Source organism: Temnothorax longispinosus, chromosome 10 (assembly GCF_030848805.1).
Source record: "Temnothorax longispinosus isolate EJ_2023e chromosome 10, Tlon_JGU_v1, whole genome shotgun sequence".
In the NCBI taxonomy this organism is placed as follows: Eukaryota; Metazoa; Arthropoda; class Insecta; order Hymenoptera; family Formicidae; genus Temnothorax; species Temnothorax longispinosus.
The window spans coordinates 11,130,238-11,155,092 of NC_092367.1; the positions used below are offsets into that span (position 1 = coordinate 11,130,238).

At 37.9% G+C, this 24,855-nt stretch overlaps 3 protein-coding genes across 14 annotated transcripts in view; 1 reads left to right on the forward strand and 2 right to left on the reverse strand.

Moving 5' to 3' along the window:
- Positions 1 to 24,855, reverse strand: part of Pfas (phosphoribosylformylglycinamidine synthase) — a 189,821-nt gene that overhangs the window by 12,115 nt on the left and 152,851 nt on the right. The window lies entirely within an intron of this gene.
- On the reverse strand, positions 9,988 to 16,952 carry LOC139820641 (uncharacterized). 3 transcript variants are annotated; one of them, XR_011734058.1, is made up of 4 exons: positions 13,909 to 16,940; positions 13,375 to 13,576; positions 10,575 to 13,301; positions 9,988 to 10,183 (listed from the first exon to the last, which is right to left on the reverse strand). XR_011734058.1 is itself a non-coding variant. In XM_071791047.1 (3 exons), the coding sequence occupies exons 1-3, from the start codon at positions 14,294 to 14,296 to the stop codon at positions 13,217 to 13,219; spliced, it is 675 nt and encodes a 224-aa protein (XP_071647148.1). In that variant the 5' UTR covers positions 14,297 to 16,952; the 3' UTR covers positions 9,988 to 13,216. The 3 variants fall into 3 exon arrangements, 2 of the variants coding, with proteins under 2 accessions (XP_071647148.1, XP_071647147.1); XM_071791047.1 differs by having other exon boundaries at positions 9,988 to 13,301; positions 13,909 to 16,952; XM_071791046.1 differs by having other exon boundaries at positions 9,988 to 13,301.
- Positions 21,089 to 22,862, forward strand: LOC139820818 (histone-lysine N-methyltransferase SETMAR-like). The gene has a single exon (XM_071791357.1). It carries the CDS (start codon positions 21,567 to 21,569, stop codon positions 22,512 to 22,514), a length of 948 nt encoding a protein of 315 aa, XP_071647458.1. The 5' UTR covers positions 21,089 to 21,566; the 3' UTR covers positions 22,515 to 22,862.

A 24,855-nucleotide genomic window follows, 5' to 3' on the forward strand; every position in this document is an offset into this window, starting at 1 on the left:
TTTTTCTACCCTTATTTCATATATAATTCTTTAAGATTTGGTTGATTAGTTCTTGAGTTATAGATAAATCCGTACGCACGTACGCACACACATATATGGACATTTCTTTTTAATGCGATTTTCTTACGTTTTGGAACATTCTGAACACATTGGCATCACGAACTAAAAAAATAATTTTGTCTTCGGTCTTTTCTACCCCTATTTCATATAATAATATTTATTTAACTTTGGCTGCTGCCAAGAAGTAGACTTGGTTTACAATAGGTTCCTTAACACACTCATCCATCCGCACATCGTCCGTCAATCACAACAATATTGACGGGATCATTCCTCACGCTAAAGCTCGCCATTATTTATCACTATTGCTCTCGCCTATCTTTTCTCATCTCCGCTTCTATTTTCTTTCCTATATAATTTCCTTAATATTTTTTCTTTGGTTGTATCTAGTTTATCGTTCCATAGTCTATCTATTCTTTTCATGTTATCCCTCCCTAGTTCTATAAACGGGTTCTTTATACTGCTGCACTCCTCCACATAGTGCTTCAAATTATCCCTTTCTTCCTTGCAGAACAGACACATTTTATTCTTTTCCCCCCACCAATACATGTTCTCCGATTCCATGTTACCACATCTCAGATTTATCAGGGCTCTGATACTGTCCCCTTCGATCTGTTTATCTATGTTTGCCCTCCTTAGATATTCCGGTCTATTTCCGTCTTTCTCTAACTCTTTATACTTCCTGTTATACTTTGACTCTATTATATTATTCTCTTCCACTTGCCTATGTATCTCCCAGTCTCTTAATTTAATCTCTTCCTCTAAGTTCCTCCTTTCTCTCCTTAACGACTCGACTGGTTCCACCCCCCACCCGTTTCTATTATAGTACTTTTCTCTCTCTCTCTACCATATCTGTCTTTCCATTTGTTTTTCTCTTTCTCTATCCAACATTTCTTGACCCATCTGCTCTCATCCATTTCTTTAATCTTTTCCTCATATCCCATTGCCCTTACACCCCATCCTATCCTTTCTCAACCCCAGTTCCGTTGACATTAGATATCTTGGGGTACAGAACTTTAAATCGAAAACCCATTTTGCGTAATCTAGCATAATTTTTTTCAAGTCCTTTTTTTCTTTTCATCCCAAAATTTCCACTTCATACGACATCACACTCTAGTCTAGGTAATTAAACAAACTCCCTCTCCTTATGAAAGCATCTTTACAGATCCGTCCTCCTAGACCCCACGTCCTATTTACCGCAATCCTACCTTTCCTAGCTAATTCCTTAATGTGATCTTTGCAATTCTCTCTATTATTAAACACGAAACCTAAATATTTAAAAGTCCTAACCTCTTCTATCTCCTTTTCTCCCCATTTCCAATTCTCTTTCTTCTCCCTACTTTCTTTGTTAAACACTAACATCTTTGTTTTATTGGTACATAATATTATTTTCCTCCGTTTTAGAAACCTCTTTATTGTGTCCATCATGTCTAACATTGCTGTTCTATTCTTTGCTACGAACACCATATCATCCGCATATTCTAGCGACCATACTCTATTGTTTCCTAACTTTACGCCTCCTATCTTTCTTTTCTCTAACTCATTTCTAATGTCCGCTACATACAAATTAAATAGGAGTGGACTCATTACACAACCCTGTCTGACTCCTTTTGTTATCCTGAATTTCTCCGTCAGGCCCTCTTTTGTTCTTATTGCAATTTTAGTCACATCATATATTGCTTCTATTCTCCTTATAAGTTCTTCATCTATTTCCTTCTCCATCAAGATCTTCCATAATTGCTCTCTTTCCACCTTGTCAAATGCCGCTTTTAGGTCTATGAATAAGGCATACAATTTGTCTTTCTTTCCCTCTTTATCTACTTTTTAGACCAGGTGATCCAGGACAAGATGTTATCCACAGTTGCCCTCCCACCTCTGAAACCCGCCTGGCTCTCTGGAAGCAGATCCTTCAAATACACCTCCCTCTCCAGACGGCATCTGAGGACCTCCGCATATATATTATACGCAGAGCATACAAGCAAGATTCCTCTGTAATTTTCTACCTTTTCCTCATCTCCCCTTTTGTGTAACGGGACTATGATTGACGTTTTCCAGTCTTCAGGTAGCTCTCCTTTTCTCCAGATGTGTTTCAGCAGGTCCACCAACATTCTCTTAACTGAGTGGCGCCTCCATACATCCAGGCTTCCATTGCTATTCCTTCGATAACTTATTCCTCTTCATTTTTTTGATAGCCTTTTCTATTTCTTCCTCGTTCAACTGTAGCTGTTCGGCTTCTTCTCTTTCTTCATTTATTCCTTTTCTGTTCAGTTGTATCTTCTCCTTATCCGTATATTCTAATAGCTCCTTGAAATAATTTGTCCACTCATTTCCTCCGATGTTATTTATTTTCCTTACCTTTTTCCTTCTTTTTTTGTTTATAAATTTCCATACTTCAGCTCCGTTCTTTATATTCTTTAGTTCTTCTTCTTCCATTACCCTCTTCTCCTTCCTCTTCTGTTCGAGTAGGGTCTTCAGGTTTCTTCTTTCTTCTAGATATCTTCCTCTATCTAGTTTTCCCACTTTCCATTTCTTATAAAGTCTTTTCAAGCTTTTTTTCTTCCTTGTACATTCCTTGTCCTACCAATCTTTGTGGCCCATCTCTCTCCTCGTCGTATTTACCCTTTTCTTTACCATAGCCTCATGTATCATCTTTTTAAAATTTGTCCATTTTTCCTCTATAGTTTCTTCTTGCTGTGTCTCCACAAATATATTCTTGTTCATTTTCTCCTTATATCTCCTTATTGCCTCCTTATCCCAACGGATCCTCCATCTTCCTTCTGTTGACTCTACGTCGTCTGCGTTAGTCACTTCTTCTTCCTCTTTCCTTTCTTTATCCTCAATTGTCGCACAGACAGGCATGTGGTCTGAGTCCACCCTCGCATCTACCTCGAATTTGTCTATTCTATGATACATTCTCTCGCAAACTATCATATAGTCTATCACCGTATTTCCTCTCGCTCCTACAAAAGTATATTCGCCGTTCCAGTCGCCGTTCGTTGTGCCGTTTAGTAAGTACCATCCTTTGCTCTGTATAAAATATTAAGTTCCTACCCCCGTCCCTATTATTTTGTCTTTACTTCTTCTCTCTATGTTACCTTCCTCTTCTTCTCCCCCTCCCAATTCCCCTGTTCTCATATTAAAATCCCCTCTTATTATAATATGCTCTCTATCCTTCTTTCCTAACCATCTCTCTATTGTCTTCTCCACCCTACTCCAATTATCCTTATTGTAGACCGAAATAATGTTAATTCTTTCACCGTCCGTCAAGATTTCCGACAGTATTAGACCTTCTTCCTCATTTTTAATCATTGCAATGTTGATCCTAATTCCCTTCAGCTTCTTCTTCTTCTTAATACAAAACCTCCTATCGCTGTCTTTCTTTTTTATTCTCTTTGCATGACTGCACACCCATTCGTGTGTCTCGGTCCATACATACTTTCGGCAATAAACTTTTAATATTATCTCATTTTTCTGCGTCTACCCATGTTTCGCTTAAACTTACAAAATCAAATTCCCTGATATATCTCCAGAAATCTCTATCTTTGTTTACTAATCCTGCTACATTCCAGAAGAGTATTTCAATATTTCCTCTTCCCTTACGACGGTTATCTCTCTCCCTTTCTCCCTCTTCCTCATTACTTACATTATCCACGTTATCTGCGTTCGCCACCACCTCATCTCTACACGTCTCCACTGCTTGGCTTCCCTTTATAAATTTTTCTTTTCTATTAGCTTATTTTCTTCTCGGTCCATACATACTTCCTACCTTGTACCTCTAGCTTCCTATAACCTATTTTCACCCATTTTCCTTCTGTTTTCTCTTTCCATGCCCGTTTTTTTATCCGTCTTTGCACTTCTCTGTCCTCAAAACTCAGAACATGATCAATGAAAATTTTCTTACTTCCCAGCTTCTTCTTCTCCTTCATAATATTATCCTTCGATTCCCAGCAGTCCTTTTCAACTATTGCTATCTCTCTTCCTTCTTTGCCTGTTGACCGCATCTTCTTTACTCCCGCTTTTGCACCAAACTCCCTGTGCGTGAGCAGAAGGAAGATCGAGGCACGGGAACGGGGCTTATTTCAAACGTTAACTCTTGTATATCTATTTACAAAATGTATTTACACAGAATATGATACACTTATTTACACGGAGTTTAGGAATTCACGAAACGCGGTTCTGATTACTCGAAAGTCGGCGCTTATTCCGCGAGCCACGGATCGAGCCGTCGTCGAGTCCCCACGCAAGAGGCAGTTCGCTTTTCGAAAAAGAGATGCTCGTTACGTCTCCAAAAGCGTATCTGCTCGAGCTTCCGGCGCACTCGGAGGTACGAGCTCCCTATCCCCACGCGTCACGCATCCCCGGTAATGGGCCGAACAATTAGTCGAGCCAATCGGTAGCCGACCCGTTGACTTGTCTTTCGATTTGAACTCCTCGAATTTCGGAGTCGGCAACCGATCAGCTGCTCTCGCCGTGGTCAGGTGCTCCGTCTCCAATGTTTACGTCGCGCGATGAGACAAAGGGGATAGAGCAAGCACGCGAGGAAAAACAAGCGTTCGTTTCTCGGCTTCTCGAAGGTTCTTGGAATAACTGCGGTTGTTCCCGAAACAATGCTGGGCTTAAGCGAGAATTCTCCTCGCGATTATTCACGAGGGATTACGGTTCGATCGCGAACACTCCCTGTCAAGAAACGTCTCCGCTGTGTCTATTAGGCTTTTGTTTTTTTCTTTATGTAATCCTCTGATCACTAGATTATTTTTCTTTTCCTTCCTTTCCTTCATATTTCTTTCTCTCTTCCTAACCATCTCCGTCACCTTTCCCACAATCTCCTCTATTTTGCCGCCGGTCGCCTCCTCCGTTATGTTTTCACTCCTTCGTTCGATCTTCGATAATCTCTCTTCTATCTTATCCATCCTTTGCTCCATCCTTTATTCTTTTTTTCTCCATCCTTCTTCTAAGACGCTTATCCTCTCTCTCATCTCTCTCATCTTGTCTCTAATTTCTCTCAAGATTGCTAACAACGAACCATCCTCTTCATCCTTCTTTGTTGCTGACAAATCTCCTTCCTCTTCTCTCTTCTTACCTGCAGCACCGACTCCTTCCTTCGATTTGTCTATTCCTGGTGGCGTTCTCACAGTCCTGTTATCTCTTTTGAAAATTTCCTCCGCAAGTTGTTCTTTTTTCTCTCTTTTCCTCTTAGCTTTCGCTATCTCACATGCCATACTATTTTCACTTCTTACATAATCCAGTATGCTGGTCGAGCTCGATCTTTCTCTCATTCTTAACTCCTCCTTTGTAAGTCTTCCTTTTCCTCTTTTTTCTTCTTTTGGTGTGACAAAATTCCTTTTTACTACCTTCTCATTCTCGCCTGCCTCTCCGACTCTCCCTCCATCCTGTACGTCACTCGTTCACGCTCTCCTTCTAGTCAATCTCCTTGACCGCTGCCTATGCCTATAGACTGTTCCGTCTATGTCACTACCTATCTCTATGCGAGTGAGTCCCGATTGCGCACATTACAAATCGGACACGACAATATTTTCCGATCGGACACGGTAACGATTGCACACGGTGTCGATTGCACACGGTAACGATCGGACACGGTAACGATTGCGTCGATTGCACACGGTAACGATTGCACACGGTGTCGATTACACACGGTAACGATCGGACACGGTAACGATTGCACACGGTGTCGATTGCACACGGTGTCGATCGGACACATGCTCCGTGGCTGCACGCGCAGCGAAATAAAAGTTGTGATTTTCGTTAAAGCAGGGCACACACACGTGTGTGTGTGCCCTGCTTTAAGCGGGGAGCACACACTTCTGCACAACGCATAATACGTAAGCATAAGAAAATTGATTGGTCCATACACATGTGCATAAGGAAATAGAACAATCAATTTTCTTATGCTTACGCATTATGCGTTATGCAGAAGTGTGTGCTCTCCGTTTTAAGCAGATATTTTGTGTTTAACTGTGTAAATTTACCTGTATAGGTTAGTGGCGCGCTTTACTTTATTCAAATAATTTTATAACATGTTAAATAATTTTTGCGATCGACACCGTGTCCGATCGACACCGTGTGCAATCGACACCGTGTGCAATCGACACCGTGTCCAATCGACACCGTATGCAATTGACACCGTGTGCAATCGTTACCGTGTCCGATCGTTACCGTGTTTAATCGACACCGTGTGCAATCGTTACCGTATCCGATCGGGAAATATTGTCTGGTCCGATTTGTAATGTGCGCAATCGGGACCATCCCCTCTATGCGTAACGCAAATCTCGCTCCCTTTTAGAACGCACCACGCTATTTTCCCGCCTTCTCTCACCTAACCTCTCTCTCTCTCTTAAGCATTTAGCGCTCTTTTCCTTCACTATTTAATATTTCCCTACTGCATTTATTATCCTCTCCTAAATTTAAGCTATTCTTTCTACCTTTCTATCGGTTTAGCGCCTACCTCACATTTCCCTCTAAACTCTCGCCTAATTTATCCGCAACTCTCACACGCATGCACAACACACACGCTCCACTAACCAAGTCCTATCCCTATTTCATATATAATTCTTTAAAATTTAGTTGATTAGCTTTATATGCGATCAAAGGTTCATGTACAAGGTTTATGAAAACAAAACTTCCTCTATGAGGAAGCAATAGTAATATTTAATATTTGGTAAACATGCCCTTAGAAATAATGACTGTTGCGTAACGACGTGGCATTGACTTGATAAGTGAGTGATTGTGTTTCGAGAGAGGGATCTTTTCCTATTCTTCACTTAAAGTCTTGAATAAACCTTGTTTATTTGAACGTTTCTTGTTAGCTACTCGGCGACCATCCCAAAAATGCTCAATAGAATTTACTTACTCAATAGAATGCTTTCTTACGCCAAGGACAATATGCCTTATGGATGGATCTTTTCAACATGATAGAGATCCAAAACACACTTCAAAGATCATATCACAGTATTTGTCTGCCAAAAAAGTTCGAGTTATCAAATGGTCTGCTTAGTCTAAAGGTTTAAATCCTATTGAACATTTTTGGAATTTTGGTCGCCAAGTAGCTAACAAGAAACATTCAAATAAACAAGGTTTATTCAAGACTTTAAGTAAAGAATAGAAAAAAATCCTTCGAGACACAATCACCCACAATCGAGTCAATGCCACGTCGTTACGCAGCAGTCATTATTTCTAAGAGCATGGTTACTAAATATTAAATATTACTACTATTTTTTTTAGTATTTTTTAGTGATTTAATTAATTTTTGTGATTTAAAGTAATTTGAAGTTCTCTGGCTCGATATTTATGATCATGTGTTTCTTGCTTTTTGTTAAATAAATCAATAATTATATGCTATTTTTTATCATTTACAACATTTATTCATAGTAAAATATGTTATTCTCTTTAAAGTTAATCATTTTTTTGTTCGTTTTTCCTAAATCCAAAATATGGAAAAAAAATCTGCCTGGCTCAAAACTTTTGATCGCCACTGTGTATCAAGAGACACGGTAGCGCCTCACGCCAAGTATATATTTTTTAACAAGATACAAGAGGAGATACATCCTTTTGTAAGCGATTAACAAGATACAGCAGTGGTACATCCTCCTTTCATAAGCAAGACGCTATAGCGTATCTTTTACAGGAAGGAGAACGCTTCTGTAAAAATAAACCCCTAAATTTTTTTAATAAGTCAATATTATCAAAAGATTTAAATATTGGAAAAATATATAGATTTTTCTGATTATAATAATATAACATTGATGTATATATATGCACTTGATGCATAGATATGCGTATGTGCCTGTATTTTTCTAATTTATGTCATTCGATTATGAGTTATCATCAGATATATACGTGGGGTGGCATGACTCGTATTTTGGTACAGTTTCGGGGTTGAACAGCAACCCCCCTGTGGCCTGTATAGGGATGAAAAAGGGTAAAAACAGTTTTTCAACAAAAGAAAGGAAAGGAATGGTGGGCGGTACTTCGTGTCTAAGGACGGATTGTAGTTCTCACGAGGGTAATTCTATAGAGATTAATATCAATCCATTACCTCCTTTTTTAAAGAAAGGGTTAAAAATTTTGAATTTTAATTAACGCTTAATTCATACTAATTTTATCATGATTCGGATTTTAATACAGGTCCAGGGACTGTTGATCAGCAACTCCTACGTGGCCTATATAGAGTTCAAAGAGGTAAAAACAGTTTTTTAACGAAAGAAAGGGAAGGAGTGATGGGCGGTGGTTGGTGTCTGAGGATGGATTGTAGGCTTTGCAATGATAGTTTCATAGATGTTGGTGCCAACCCCCCACCCCTTACCTCTTAAAAAAAAGTTTAAAAATTTTGAGTTTTAATTAAGTCTTAATTCATACTTATTGTTAGTTTGTCATGATTCGGATTTTGATACAGGTCCGGGGTTGATCAGCAACTCTCCTGTAGCCTGTATAGGGATGAAAAGGGGTAAAAGCAGTTTTCCAAAAAAAGAAGGGAAAGAAATAATGGGCGGTGGTTGGCTTAATTTATACTTATTGTTAGTTTGTCATAAATCGGATTTTAGTTTACGTCTAGGGTGGTTACTTTACTTCAGTACGCAGTATTCAACGTTTGAGCTTGTTACAAGCTATGGAGCAGTCGGGGAAGATTGGCACCTAAGAACGAGTGGTAGCCCCCCCATAAAGATAAACTCAATGCCGTTGGGCTCATCCCTCTAGCCCTTTTTGTTTGAAAGTTATGAATTTTCAAAGTTAAGGATTAAAGGGGATTGAAAATAAAAAATAGTCCGATTAAAGTGAAACAAAATTCTATAAATAGGGCTCGATGTGGCTGACAAAAAAGGTTCTATAGACCCATCTTCTAAAATTAATACTTAAAACGTTATAGAATTTTGAAAAAAAGCACATTTACCCAAAAAATTTTTTTAGTTTAAAGTAACTTTACAATTTGAATTTTGATTTAAATTCTGAATGGCTAACTTACTCGAAAACAAAATGCTAAAATATTTGCGCTTGTTACGAGCGAGGGAGTGATTAAAGTAGTTCGATGATGAACGACTTTTGCCAAAAGTGATAGGTTTTATTTTTTATATCGAAAGAAGGAACTTTCCTGAATCGATTAAGCCCAGAAAAAAGATAATTTACCGTCCCGTTCTCAAGATACTTAATTTCAAAATTAAGTGATTTTAACATTGGTCTAATAGGAAAAGAGGTATTTTCCTATGAATAACACGAGTTTGCGAAAATCTTTTGCCAAAAATGTCCGAACAATATATATCGATGAAAAGAGGACACTGTGAGGAAGCCTATAGTTGAAGGTGAACACGATCCACCGTACAGTTTTTTTTTTAATTAATAATTAAAGTTTGGTTTCCGGTGCTCAAGCGCTGACTTTCACAACTCGAGCGTGGCGACATGGCAACGCCGCACGCTGTAATCGTCGGCGTAAGGTTAGGTGTAAGTGCGCGCAAAGACAAATGTGTATATACGACGGCTTTGACGAAATATAAAGTGCTGCTATAAATTATGATTAACTGATAATTTAATTATCATTGAAACGGTATTGCCGAAATAGATTATCCGGAAACAGTGATAATATTAGTGTGGAAAAATCGAAAATAAAACTAAATGAAAAAAATCAGGGGTGTAGTACATACATTAAATCAGTTAGAGGTAATGTAATTTTATCGTATTTTGTGATTTCTAACATAAATGTTCGAAGTACAAGTAAATTGTTATACTATTTTTGCGGCTAATTTATTCTAGCTACTGGAATTTTATTTGGTTAACACGAGCTGAGGACTCTTACCCGATTAAAACCTTGTTATATATCACATTTTTGTATAGAAAATTAATTTTAAAACGTGCATAATGGAGAGAAAAGGGAAATAAAGAACAGGATGCGGAGGTGGAATCAATATAGTCGGTAATGTAATGTCAAATTCGTCAAAATATTTTATTTATTAGTTTTTACTGTTTAACAATCAAGATAGCTATAAAAATCGCATCTCTGGGAATGAACACAACACTGTGAAAGCCGGTGAACGGGCGAGTATGATTAGCGTAAAGACGGCTGTCCAGCAGCAGGTAGGCAGTTGTCGAGCATCAAACGGTGTATATCTTTTGGCTGCACCTATAAAATAAAAAGTGAAAATAAATTGTATACATATAATATCACTATAATTTCAATGTGTAATATATTCAATTTTTGGTCATTAATTTTTGTCACTATATATACATTTTTGAATAAACGTTATTATCAGACAGCCAGCCAATTCATTTGCGTTTGCCAGTAACTCATTATCGAATACAAAAGCGAAGTATTGCTAAAGTATTGCTGAACGTCCTATATTCTAAAGCGTGCAAGAGACCGTTTAAAGCAATAAAAACAGACATTTTCAGTTGTATGGAAACAAGCATTATGAGAACATGCTACAAGATTCCACGCAGAGCATACACCCCAGTCAGTCCAATTATTTGAAAAAGCTAACTGGCCATTTTTACGTATAATAGATATAGCATACCAGCATAGCACTACCAGTCAAGGCAGCACACCCAGTATGTGGCAAACGCGAATGTCAGACTCCGATGCAGAAGATGGCCTTACTTCCATTCCTCTCTCCTCGTTCGACGAAGCAAGGAAATCGATGACTTTATCGATAATCTTTTTGTTCGATGTTACTCGGGGTTTTCCATTGACACTTACAGCCAAACATAGTTTGACACCGTCAGCGCCAGATCGATTGAACGCATCACGAAGGCTGTTCATATTGATACCGGCAGCAGCGATTTTCGACATCATGTTCTTCGAAATATGATCAGATCTCTGAAGAGTTTCTAGAAATTGCGCTTTCTTCTTTGCGATTGCTTGCCGTTGCAGTAAAGTCTGCAATCTCAAAGCCCCGGCCGTAATTGCTGTATCGCTTACTTTGAAATGAGCTAGTAAACCGTACAGGATCTGGCAGTCAGTTAAGGCATTGTGAGAACCAGCTATAATTCTTTCCCATTCCTCGCCCTTCAAATATAACTTTGCGAGCTCTTCTTGTTTTTTAACTTTACCTTGTCCGATGAGTGGAATTGTATCGCACACTCCATAAACACCTTTGACAAAACTTTCCAAGAGATCGGTTCTTGTAGCCAACGCATGATCCGCGGTGCATCGAAGCGTACGATATTATGTCCGAGCAGCAGCGCCTGTGGACCACATTCTCCGAGGAAGCGTATAAATTCTTCTCCTACTTCTCGTGGTGAAATCGTCGTCACTACCTTATTGTAGCTCTCCTCCAACCATAGTGATAATCCATTTTTTTCTGCTGCATGACAATTTATAGATTGGGAAGGTAGCATGTACCGTGCGAACTCCTGATCGCCACACTTCGCCGCTATTTGAACGATGTCTGCAGTAGATGCCAGACCAGTAGTTTCAATGTCAACGATGACTTGCGGACTGTCTTCACGGAGAAGTTCATCAATTTCACAAGTTGTTTCGATAGGAAGATCCAGTCCCATACCCGATTGATAAGTAATCCCTTCCCTGCTCTCTCGTGCTATGGTGATACGTTGCCTTTTATTTTTCAAATAACATCGACGGCGTTTTACTTCGAGTGTGGTACGTTTTACAGCTATTGCTCGTTGCAAGACTTCTCTTCGTAGGCGGTATTCTTCAGCTATCGTTCCTGGCGGTAATCCAGCTTCGAATCTTACATCGATGATGTGTTTAGCTCTAAAATTTTTCTGACAGACTGCTGCTGCCACTCGCAGAAGAATAGAACGCGAAGATGCGTAATTTCTGGACTTCGGTGCTCTGGTGGCCACCATATGGTTAAATGATTCATTGAGTTGAGACGATCCCCCTGGCGCAACTTTCAACACCCGAGATGTGAACTCCATCAAGACCCCATGAAGTGCAGTTTGCAGACTTTTACTGAAAAGAGGTTTTCCCTTCGGTAAACTCTTAAACACGTACTCCGGATTGTCTTTGGCCTCACACCAAGTGCCGCAGTTGCTATGGCTCCCAAATATGTGCTCGGCAATGCTTAATAGAGCTTTCGTCGTAGCTTCAGTATTTCCTTTATTTTGGTCCAAGGCATAATTGAAGCATCGCTTCAAATATGGGATGACAGATCCTCTGTCAAGCTTTCGATGGGTGTTGGCCATCTTATAAAGTTTTCCGGTAAACTTTTTACGCACATGATTGGAATCCGACCACTTGACGACTCGATGTGAAGTTTCTCGTTGGTCTGCCGCAATTGTGGACGAATCTTCATCCCCAATAAGTGTTCCTATTCGGATTCCAGCTTTTTTAAAATCTGGATTTTTCACCATTAGTTGAACCGCTGTATCTGCCTCCATGGATTTCGCACTCCCTGACCAATTTTTGGTACACTTTTGGCTGTCAGGTGAGTGGCCCTTTCGGCACACGGCACAGCATGTGCTCTTCACGCCATAAGCCAAGAGTTTCTTAGAGCGTAAGCCGCCAACAGAACCCTGACCGCTCTTACTATCGTATGTTCGACCGTTTCCTCGCTTCTGCCAGCCAAAGTCGTACGAGACTGTCACGTCGACTACGGACGCCGCAGAATCTTGTGAATAAGAGTCACCGCTTGGAATGTAATTGTGTAAATTGTTAATAACATATATACACACAAGTAGTTGAAAACAAGCAAATAGAAAGCGTGCAAAACTTTTTTTTTAGTCTTCCAACAAATAGTGCTTAGAGAAATAGAAATAAAAACATTATAAACATATTAGAACATAGTAGAAAATAGTAGCATGTATAAGAAGATCTCGGCGACTTTTAGGGTCAGGGCTAGAAATGCAAAATGAGTTAGAGTATGCAAGTAAACATCAGATGCAAGAAAAGTTAGACAACCATTTGAAAACAACGGCTGTAATAAAAATTACAGAAAATTATAATTTATTAAAATCTGCCCCGTTTAGAAGAACCATGCTAGTAATGAAAAATAGAGAAAAGCTGGTAATCAATCAAAAACAGGAAAACTGCCAAAGCCCATTCAAGAACAAATTAGGATGGGGAAAATTTAAAGTAAAGCGCGTACAACCTGCTGGAACATTCTGGATGCGTACTAGATGAAATCTAAAAACCTGAATAATAAAAATGCAATTATAGTAAGACACATTATTATCATTATTTATTCTATTATTATCATAATTTATTCCGGAATTTCTTAAGCATCAGAATAGTTTTTCGCTGTTGGAATCGAGGATTTCTCTTGCTGGTACTATTGATTCTGCAAAAACAACAAATTTAATATGGCGAAGGTACGGTTTTTGAAATACAAAATATTGTTATATAAAACTTACTGCGTCGAGGGACATTTATCAGCAAGGTTGAAAGCTTTTTCTTCTATGATAGCATTCCAGCAGGATCTATCCGCAACTCTAATAAATGCTTCTCCAAATTGTTCTTCACATTTCTTTAGCACTTGGTGGGTTATCGGTTGAACATCCATTGCTGTGAGTAGTGTTGTCAATTGCTCGTGTCCAACACCGGAATCTATGCAACCTTGGAAAATAAAAGAATGGTATTAAACGATGAACATTTAAATATGTAATGTCCATTAAGATTACGTATTATTATGAAACTTGTTCTGAAAACTAGCATAACTTGTAACAAAGCAAAAAATATTCTTTAAAAGCCAGCGTAGGTTCTGGCGAAGCATGAAATATTCTATAAAATCTAACGTAGCTGGAGACACAGTATGAATCTGTTTTTGAAAGCCTGCTAAGCTTACGACAAGATGAGAAACTTGCTCTGTAAGCAATTTTAGCTTACAACAAGCTTTAAGAATAAAAAGTCATAAAAAATACTATTATATTACAAATGTAATAGCTTACCAAAAGCAACTGCAGCATTGATTTCGTACAATGATCTTCCTTTCTCTACTGCTGTCCTACTCGATGTGTGAACTTCCTTTATACACAAGCAGTTGTGGCACTTGATTGCGAACACTGAAGCCAAGCCGTATCTCTTCTCAGACTGTACGAAATCAAAGAAGAGTATTGTGGCACACGAATCGCACTTCATTAGCTTGGAAATTTCAGCAATTTTTATTAATCTGTATCCATGCACTTCACATTTAGGGTTTGTTGATTCCACAAATTCTTCTTGATGTATTTTGCGTACTTTAGCTTCTCTAGCTTTTTCCAGGTGTTCAATACTTCGCTTCCTTCGTTCCACGTCTTGCAATTTAGCAAATTTACCAACGATCCTGAGTTGGTTCATTTTGGAAATTTGAATGTTTGTGCCGAGCTCTGACACTTAGGTTAGGTTATATCACCAGTACCAAGTATACCAACCGCACGAACTGTGCGGCGTTGCCAAGCCACTGCCCTCATCTCGTGCATGCGAAAAATTGTTTGTGTAAAAAATTACATGCACCTTGTGATATCATATCGACTTTTTCCATCAAAAATATTAATGCGAAATTACTGTACTTCAGTAAGTCGCCAAAATAACGCAATAATTCAATCGAAATAATCTCCGAAGTAGAGCACTCAAGAGTTGGCACAAGTTGAAAATTAGTCAAGCGACGCGTTAACACACACTTCATTTTAATCTATTTCAGGCAAAATATTATTCTACAACGTAAAAATTACTTACTAATAATCTTTTTACGTCGTTACGAAGCTTTGTGATGCATTATCCTATTTTTTTATAATCATATAAATGATTTGATAAAAAAATCATAAACATTGTTTTGACTTCGGCCCTTCGTCATCGAACTACCTTAAAGAAGTTTATAACACCTGAAGTCCATAAGCAAAAACATAATAATAAGTTAGTAAAAGAAAATAAAATATTTATTAGAAACGTCGTATTATATTTGTTTAAGGAGGTATTCTAGTGTAAAAGTTTGAAAAAATCAGAAAAAAATTTTCTTTATTTTCTCAAAGTATATGTTATAAAAAATATGTCTAAAAACAAAACTAGAGAATTTGAGTCGCCAGTGAATAATTAAATATTCGCTGTAGTAATAATAATAATTAAAAATTAATCAAGGTATGCTGATCGGCTCAACTGGCCAAATTTTATTGATCAAAAAAACGCTACGTTTCGACCGTAGAGATTTCGGTCCTTTTCAAGCATATATACACAACTCACAAATATTAATTAGTCGGACATAATGCCCCAACTACGCCGGATCTAAAAACTAAACGACAAAATTGAGCACTCCGCAATAAATATGAAAAATATATAAAAAATCCATAAATGATTGTATAAACCAGTAACTTACATATTTGTACGTCAAAATTAAAACGATAAAATATTTGTCAAACGGCTTGATTCGTTAGATGTTTGTGTCATGTCAGAGCGCCGTGCGATGGTAAAAGTTAAACTGATAAACTTGACAATATAAAACAGACTAGTGCCGTCAACAATAAGCAAGGGCATAGAGAGGGAAGTGGCGAAGAAGGAGAAGGCAACTATGTTTCTTTTATAATAGGGGTACTCAAATAAGTTAGAGTTTAACGGTTTGACAGGTTATGTCGGATTAAAATCGGGTAAAAAGTTAATTTTTAAACTTTTAACCCAAAGATTAATGTGATAGGTTAATGAGTCACTTATGTATTTTGCATAACCTTAAAAAGTAGCGCGCCCAAAGTTTAAAAATTAACTTTTTACTCGACTTTAACCCGACATAACCTGTCAAACGACATAACCGTTAAACTCTAACTTATTTGAGTACCCCTAATATGTTCAAAGAGAACGTTAAGGTTCTCCGTGTCCTTTTGTAAATTAATGGAGTCGTCAAATTTTTTAATAAAAAACATCTCCGCTAATTCCCTCTTTTTGATCTGTCTCTCATATGTATTACTTCTGGTTTTCCCCAATCAAAATCGTGCCCATAGGATATTCGGTGCTCACTCACTACAGAATGCTTGCTAGTGTTTTCTGATATCGCTTTGGTGTTCCCTGAGACGCGTGCACAGATGTCTTTTAGTCTGCCCAATATATGTAGCATTGCAATCTTTGCAATTAATCTTGTATACTACTTCGGTCTGTTTCAGATCATCAATTCTACCTTTACCTCGTTTAATTAAGCAGTCAAGTTTTTTAGGAACTGTAAACAAGTAAGTAAGTGATGTGGAGCTTTTTTAACGTACAACAAATGCTATCACTCAACCTTTTGATATAAGGTAACGGTATGCAGTTCTTTAAATAAAAAATTATATTATTGTCAGCGAGAGTGTTATGTGTAGTGTTACGTGTTTTGAGAATGTTTAAACGTTTAGCAATGTGTTTATTAATTATTTGTTTAGGAAAACTATTGTTCTTCAAAATTTTTTTAACTATTTTAATATTACAGTCATGGAATTTTTCGTCAGAAAGTAAAATAGCGCGATCCACTAAGCTAGTAATAGTATTTAATTTATATTTTAATGGATGGTTAGAGTAAAAGTTTATGTATCGTCCCGAGATTAGACGTCGGTTTTCGATACTAATTAGTTATTATCAGTGTATTACCGTTCCTGATAACAGTCGTGTCAAGGAAGTTGAGTGACGCATTTGTTTCTATTTCATACGTGAACTTGAGTCTGGGATGATACTCGTTGAAAACCTTTAAAATCAAGCCCACACTCGTTTTGGGGACAACCGTGAAAATGTCATCCACATATCTAAAAAATACCGAAATATTAAAATTTAAGAGGTTTAAGCAATGCGTCTCTAAGTCATCTATAACGATATCAGCAGCATCAGGAGATAAAGGAGATCCCGTAGTAATCCGGGAGTCAGGGGATTAGATATTGAAGTTCACGGCGCAAAGCTGGAATTTTTTTAAATCGATTCTTATGATATCCCGTAACAAGCGTGTAAAGTCTCTAGAATCAACTCGGCCCGCTTCGCCTTTTTTTATTGCAAAATATATTTAAAAACGCGTTTCTGTATAGTTTTCTTTAAATAACTCCTTCTGTGTTGGTCAAACGACAAAACTTGAAGAGAGGAAAATTGTTCGGAAGGAAATTTCCTATAAGAATAAGCCTTAAAAAAAATTAAAAAAATTTTTTTAATTGCAAAATTGCAAAAAATACGCGAAAAAAGGGCCATTTTTACAGGTTCCCGAAAACTGGGTTAAAAATTATCATATTTAAGCGGACTTTCACTCAATGATACCTTTCAGTATGCTGAACAAGTGTGCACAAGGCTCGCCTCCAATTTTTATATGGCTGCCTATTAACAAATTATTTATGCAAATCGGACGCTTGGCTCTCACGTCTGAACAGGTGAACTTATTTTGATGCACTTTATCGGAAATGAAAGGTAACGATGTCTACTTTATGAATTTAAAATAAAAAAATTTTTTTTCCTAAAATTTGACTATTATTTTAAACAATTTAAATTTCGCATATTAAATATCGGCGTTATTTATTGGCGTACAGTAATGCAAATAGCACCATTGGTTTGCGCTTAAAAAATTATGAATTTCAAAAAAAAAAACGTCCCGATACGACCAATAGAAGCCGAGATAATTGACTTTTACATAATTAATGATTACAGCTAAATTATTTCATATTTTTACTTGAAATTTGGTGTGAAGGTACTAGAGTGAGTGCTTTAACGGCGGAATTTTTTTCGCTGCAATTCGACTGCCAGGTTCGGCGAAAAAAAATGTCGAATACAACGGTTTTAGAGCGAGAGCGCCGGAGCGGACGCAGCGGCGGGTCGACTACGTGGCGCGCAGGCGCGCGAGCCGCCGCTGCGTCCGCCAAGCTCGCTTAATTAACAATTACTTTTCTCTGCAACAAAAGCACGTATCCAAACGAATTTTTTTTTAAATCTGCTTGAAATTTTCCGAATGTTATGATTATCACATTATAAATATCATATTCTCAGTATTAACGGAGATAAACAAGATATATTAGGAAAAATACGTATTAATTAATAACAAATTATTTTTGTGATATTTTATACTGTATTGTATATTGTATATTGTCAATACAAAGAGAAAATAGGTTTTCTACACACTTATTTTACTTTATTTTACGTGAATTTTAATATAATTTTTTACTTATAAAAACGACTTTTCTTTAATATATAATAGTTTATCACTATTAGTTACAAAAGTATATCCTCTTTTTAATGAAATAATCATAAAGATCAGGAAAATTCACGAAAATGAAATAAAATAAGTGTATAGACAACCTATTTTCTATCTGTATTGACAATATATAATATACAATACAGTATAAAATATCACAAAAATAACTTGTTAATAATTAATACGTATTTTTCCTAATATATCTTGTTTATCTCCGTTAATACTGAGAATATGACATTTATAATGTGATAATCATAAAATTCGGAAAATTTCAAGCAGATTTAAAAAAAAATCGTTTGGATACGTGCTTTTGTTGCAGAGAAAAGTAATTGTTAATTAAGCGAGCTTGGCGGACGCAGCGGCGGCTCGCGCGCCTGCGCGCCACGCAGTCGACCCGCCGCTGCGTCCGCTCCAGCGCTCTCGCTCTAAAACCGCTGTATTCGACATTTTTTTTCGCCGAACCTGGCAGTCAAATTGCAGCAAAAAAAATTCCACCGTTAAAGCACTCACTCCAGTACCTTCACACCAAATTTCAAGTAAAAATATGAAATAATTTAGCTGTAATCATTAATTATGTAAAAGTCAATTATCTCGGCTTCTATTGGTCGTATCGGGACGTTTTTTTTTTTAAATTCATAATTTTTTAAGCGCAAACCAATGGTGCTATTTGCATTACTGTACGCCAATAAATAACGCCGATATTTAATATGCGAAATTTAAATTGTTTAAAATAATAATCAAATTTTAGAAAAAAAAATTTTTTTATTTTAAATTCATAAAGTAGACATCGTTACCTTTCATTTCCGATAAAGTGCATCAAAATAAGTTCACCCGTTCAGACGTGAGAGCCAAGCGTCCGATTTGCATAAATAATTTGTTAATAGGCAGCCATATAAAAATTGGAGGCGAGCCTTGTGCACACTTGTTCAGCATACTGAAAGGTATCATTGAGTGAATGTCCGCTTAAATATGATAATTTTTAACCCAGTTTTCGGGAACCTGTAAAAATGGCCCTTTTTCGCGTATTTTTTGCAATTTTGCAATTAAAAAATTTTTTTAAATTTTTTTAAGGCTTATTCTTATAGGAAATTTCCTTCCGAACAATTTTTCTCTCTTCAAGTTTTGTCGTTTGACCAACACAGAAGGAGTTATTTAAAGAAAACTATACAGAAACGCGTTTTTAAATATATTTTGCAATAAAAAAAGGCGAAGCGGGCCGAGTTGATTCTAGAGACTTTACACGCTTGTTACGGGATATCATAAGAATCGATTTAAAAAAATTCCAGCTTTGCGCCGTGAACTTCAATATTCTCATTTTTTAATAGCCCTGACTCCCGGATTATAGGGCTGCCGAAAATTTGTTCATAAATTTCACCATTGAAAACCGCTCTACTTATAAAGGGTGGTTTCACCCTTTAGAACCGCTTTTGAGCAGCAACAAAAAAATATCTAAATTTATCTTTTTACTCCCCCTACATGTGTGGAAAGTTTTATTTAAATCAGAATTTTCGAGTTCGCGAGGTTTCCTTGTCAGATTTTTAGTATAGATTTGGGATCAGCCTGCAATCATGTGACCTATATAGGATGAGATAGGGTGTAAAAACTGTTTTAAGAAAAAGAGGGAGAGAAATGATGGGCGATGATTGGTGTGTATGGGGACAAGTCGCAGCTTTCGCAATGATGATTTCATAGATACCAATCCTCTCCCCTCATTTCCTTTTTTTTAAGTTAGAAAATTTCAATTTATACTTAGTTTGTCATGATTTGAATTTCGGTTCCTGTGCAGGGTGGCTTAACCCCATTGCGCAATATTAAAACATTTAAGGATCATCTACAATAGCCGTAAGAGTATGCAGTAAGACATAGACCAATGAGATTTTTACAATTCAAGAATAATCGATGTGGTCAATAGCTTTATACTGGCTTACGTCTTACTGCATACTCTTACGGCTATTGTAGACAGTCCTTTAGACTTGTCACGATTAAGAGGGTGGTTGGCGCCTGAGAATAATGACGAGTAAGAATAGTGAGTAAGTGAAAAAGTGAGCAATAGTAAGTGAGTAAAAGAGAACGGGCTGTTTATAAGAAACATAACGCCCTACAGGCTGAAAAAAAATAGTAAAAGTGCGATAATGAGTTAGTGAGAGATAAAACAGCGATGGAATACAAGAAGAAGTCGACCGGAAAATTATCGTCAACGAAGAAAGTAATCATCCATCATCCTGCAGGCCCAAGAATTGGAAATGGCATTCAAATTTTGAGATATCGAGCTTAACTTTTTTTATGGATAGAGTATCATTAAAGGAAAGTCAGTGTTGAATTTGGCAATGATCGGTGAAGGAATTACCGATTTTTGCCTAAAAAGTCTACAAGTTATACATACCTAATCTTATATGTATACAGGGTGATCCGAAACTATCGTTTGTCCTTAAAATGTCGTATTCCTGACTTAATTTTGAGACGATTTTTCCTTTACCAAAACTTTGTCCGAAGCTTAGTTTTTGAGATATTACAAGAAATAGTCAGCGAATCACGTGGAACGAGTACGGAAGGTAGGCAGGGGCGGCGCGACTCACCGTCGGACGCGGGTGATTATGTGGGGTGCTCGCTGCGATCAGTGCTCGGTGCTTGCTACAAGCGATGGATGTACACGTACACACACACACACACACACACACACACACACACACACACACACACACACACACACACACACACACACGCACACACGCACACACGCACACACGCACACACGCGCGCACACACACACACACACACACACGCACAATTACTCACTTATACTACGTTTACGCGAGCGTTACTTCTGTAGTAACTTCCGATAATTTCTTCGCGTAAACGAGATTTTGTAGTAACTTACGATAATTTACTCCGCGTAAACGAGTGAATTATTGTAAGTTACTACAAAAGTAACGCCCCGCGCGTAAACGTAGTATCATTCATTCTTACCTTGCAGAGATTCGATGTCTTCATATTACTGATGAATATTTGCTTCATGACCGTTGATATCAATGAGACGTTCCCATGTGCGAGAGACACACCGAGTAATAAGCGAGAAGTTTTTTTTTTTGACAAATTGTATCACGTATCGACACGTTCACGGATTTACTCACGCACTTGACCGATAAGATTAATAAACAAATCTACCGGTTTGTCACTGTTAATTACTACCGATTAATTGTTCGATGACTGAGAATTACTCGAAGAAAGAAACACATTACGCACAATCACATGACAGTAAAAGGAAAACTTCTTACTTGATTACATTACAGTAATTAAGTAGAAGTTTTCCTTTTTTTGTTAATTGTATCACGTAATCAACACTTTTACGAATTTACTCGCGCGAGTTTCGCGCGTCGCGTGAGTCCAATAGGATGAAGCGATCGACACTGGAATCAATAATCCCTCGATTATTAGAAGTGTTAAAAAGACGATATGGCAGTACGATACACAAACGAAGAATATTACGACATGCTGATGGCACTTGGCGAGTGTCACGGGCAGTATTACGTAGCTGCAAGACGGTACGCCGAATTGTATCCAAATCGAGCAAGACATCCGTCGGCTCCCGTCATACTTCGAGCAGCTCAAAGATTATACGAGACTGGCAATGTCCTTCCGAACATGCACGACACTGGGAGAGATCGCGAGGCGAGAGATTTGCGGGGCATGGAGCAAGTTGTACGTATTTTCGAGCTTAATCCTGAAACGAGTATTCGGGAGGTTGCTCGAGAACACAATCTATCCTATGGAACTGTACAAAGAGTACTCAAAGAAGAAAAGTTGCACGCATTTCACTACACACGCGTGCAACATTTGGAACCAGGAGATCATCATGCAAGAAGAACGTTCAGCGAAGATTTTCTGAAAAAAGTAGATCGAGATCCCAGATTCTCTTCTCGTGTGATATTCAGCGATGAATCATTCTTCACACGAGAAGGGCATTTTAATTCGCATAATATGCATTTTTGGAGCGATGAAAATCCCACAGTTACGCGACCCAGAAGCTTCCAAACTCGCTGGAAAATAAATCTGTGGGCTGGAATAATGGGAACTCAAATACTTGGTCCGATTGTTCTTCCGGATATTTTAACTGGCCAAACATACTTGGAACTTTTAAGAGATAATCTACCAGATTTCTTAGAAGAAGTTCCATTATTAGAGAGAAACAAGATTGTGTTTCAACAAGACGGTGCTGGGCCACACAACGCCAGAATTGTAACAAATTACTTGAATGAGCACTTTCCTGGACGCTGGATGGGTCGGTACGGTCCGATACGTTGGCCCGCAAGATCTCCGGATCTCAATCCTTTAGATTTTTTTTATGGAGATATTGTAAGGAAAAAGTTTATAAAACGCTTCCCCAGGATGTCGACGATTTAGATACAAGATTGCGACATGCTATTTGGGCCATCGACGAAGAAATGATGGAGAACGTTGAAAGAAATTTATTAAAACGCCTGAGAGCTTGCGTTAGAATGGATGGTGGTCATTTTGAGCACCTGTTATAAAATTTTTTCGACTTCAAACCAATCCGCTTTTCTCAGAGCGACCAAAGATAACCCGCTCTTTTCAGAGCGACCAACACATTTCTACGTGGAACATCTTATATTCGTAGCATTAGCTACACGTTTTCGTAAGTACCGCGGAGGTTTCAGTTAAACACAAAACACGTGTCTCGCGCCAATCACGCGTAAAGCTCCTTGCACAATAGGCGATAGCGATAGCGACAGCGACAAAGGTGCCGACAAAGCTGTAGCTATAGTTTTGTCGGCACCTTTGTCGCTGTCGCTATCGCTATCGCTATCGCCTATTGTGCAAGGGGCTTAATGGAGATGCAATCGAACGCAGTGTGAATTCTCCATAACGTCACATGTTTACGTTCGGCAGCGCTAGTATCAACATGACCTGTTGACTGCTTGTTGTCGTCGAGAAGTATCCGCATCAAGCATCGTGTAATAGGCTTAACGTGCGCTGTGCAGTTAAGTATTTAACGCGTTTCTTTCATAAAGTAATTTTAATAATTAATTAATCGGTAGTAATTAATTGCATTAACCGTTCTTGATCGAGTGCGCGAGTAAATTCATAAAAGTGTTGATTACGTGATACAATTAACAAAAAAAGGAAAACTTCTACTTAATTACTGTAATGTAATCAAGTAAGAAGTTTTCCTTTTACTGTCATGTGATTGTGCGTAATGTGTTTCTTTCTTCGAGTAATTCTCAGTCATCGAACAATTAATCGGTAGTAATTAACAGTGACAAACCGGTAGATTTGTTTATTAATCTTATCGGTCAAGTGCGTGAGTAAATCCGTGAACGTGTCGATACGTGATACAATTTGTCAAAGAAAAAACTTCTCGCTTATTACTCGGTGTGTCTCTCGCACATGGGAACGTCTCATTGATATCAACGGTCATGAAGCAAATATTCATCAGTAGTATGAAGACATCGAATCTCTGCAAGGTAAGAATGAATGATACTACGTTTACGCGCGGGGCGTTACTTTTGTAGTAACTTACAATAATTCACTCGTTTACGCGGAGTAAATTATCGTAAGTTACTACAAAATCTCGTTTACGCGAAGAAATTATCGGAAGTTACTACAGAAGTAACGCTCGCGTAAACGTAGTATAAGTGAGTAATTGTGTGTGTGTGTGTGTGTGTGTGTGTGTGTGTGTGTGTGTGTGTGTGTGTGTGTGTGTGTGTGTGTGTGTGTGTGTGTGTGTGTGTGTGTGTGTGTGTGTGTGTGTGTGTGTGTGTGTGTGTGTGTGTGTGTGTGTGTGTGTGTGTGTGTGTACGTGTACATCCATCGCTTGTAGCAAGCACCGAGCACTGATCGCAGCGAGCACCCCACATAATCACCCGCGTCCGACGGTGAGTCGCGCCGCCCCTGCCTACCTTCCGTACTCGTTCCACGTGATTCGCTGACTATTTCTTGTAATATCTCAAAAACTAAGCTTCGGACAAAGTTTTGGTAAAGGAAAAATCGTCTCAAAATTAAGTCAGGAATACGACATTTTAAGGACAAACGATAGTTTCGGATCACCCTGTATAGAGTATCATTAAAGGAAGGTTGTTTTGAATTTGACGAAGATTGGTGAAAGGGTTACCGATTTCTGCCTAAAAAATGTATAAGGTAGACCGAAGCGAATCGGATTACTAATTAGCACGATAAAACAGCTTGTTTGAAACGAAACACTAACAAAAACTGTCTTAAAACTTATATTGATCCAATTCGCCTCGGTCTGCCCTAAGTTATTTGATGGATAAAGTATCATTACAGGAAGATTGTTATTGAATTTGGCGAAGATCGGTGTAAAGGGATTACTGATTTCTGCTTAAAAAGTGTATAAGATGTACATGTAATTTTACATAGTGTATCATTAAATAAAGGTTGTTTTGAATTTTGCGAAAATCGGTAAAAGGGTTACCGATTTCTGCTTAAAAAATGTGTAAGTTATTTGATGGATAGAATATCATTTAAGAAAGGTATGAGAAGTTGAAAGGTAAGGAAGGTTGAATTTGGCGAAGATCGGTGAAGGAGTTAGCGATTTTTGCTTAAAAAATTACATGTATAAGTTATACATGTAAATTCTTCACAGTTTTTTTAATAATTAAATCGTGTCGATTTAATTGTGGGGGGATGGAAGGGCTTTTCACGTTCTAATGATAACTGTGTATTAAGTCCGGCTGTGATCGAAACACAGTGAATAGTTGGAATA

Excerpts from the sequence above, each read along its gene's own strand:
- LOC139820641 (XM_071791046.1), bottom strand. The coding sequence starts at position 12,402 with ATGGAGGCAGATACAGCGGTTCAACTAATGGTGAAAAATCCAGATTTT.
- LOC139820818 (XM_071791357.1), top strand. The coding sequence starts at position 21,567 with ATGGCAGTACGATACACAAACGAAGAATATTACGACATGCTGATGGCA.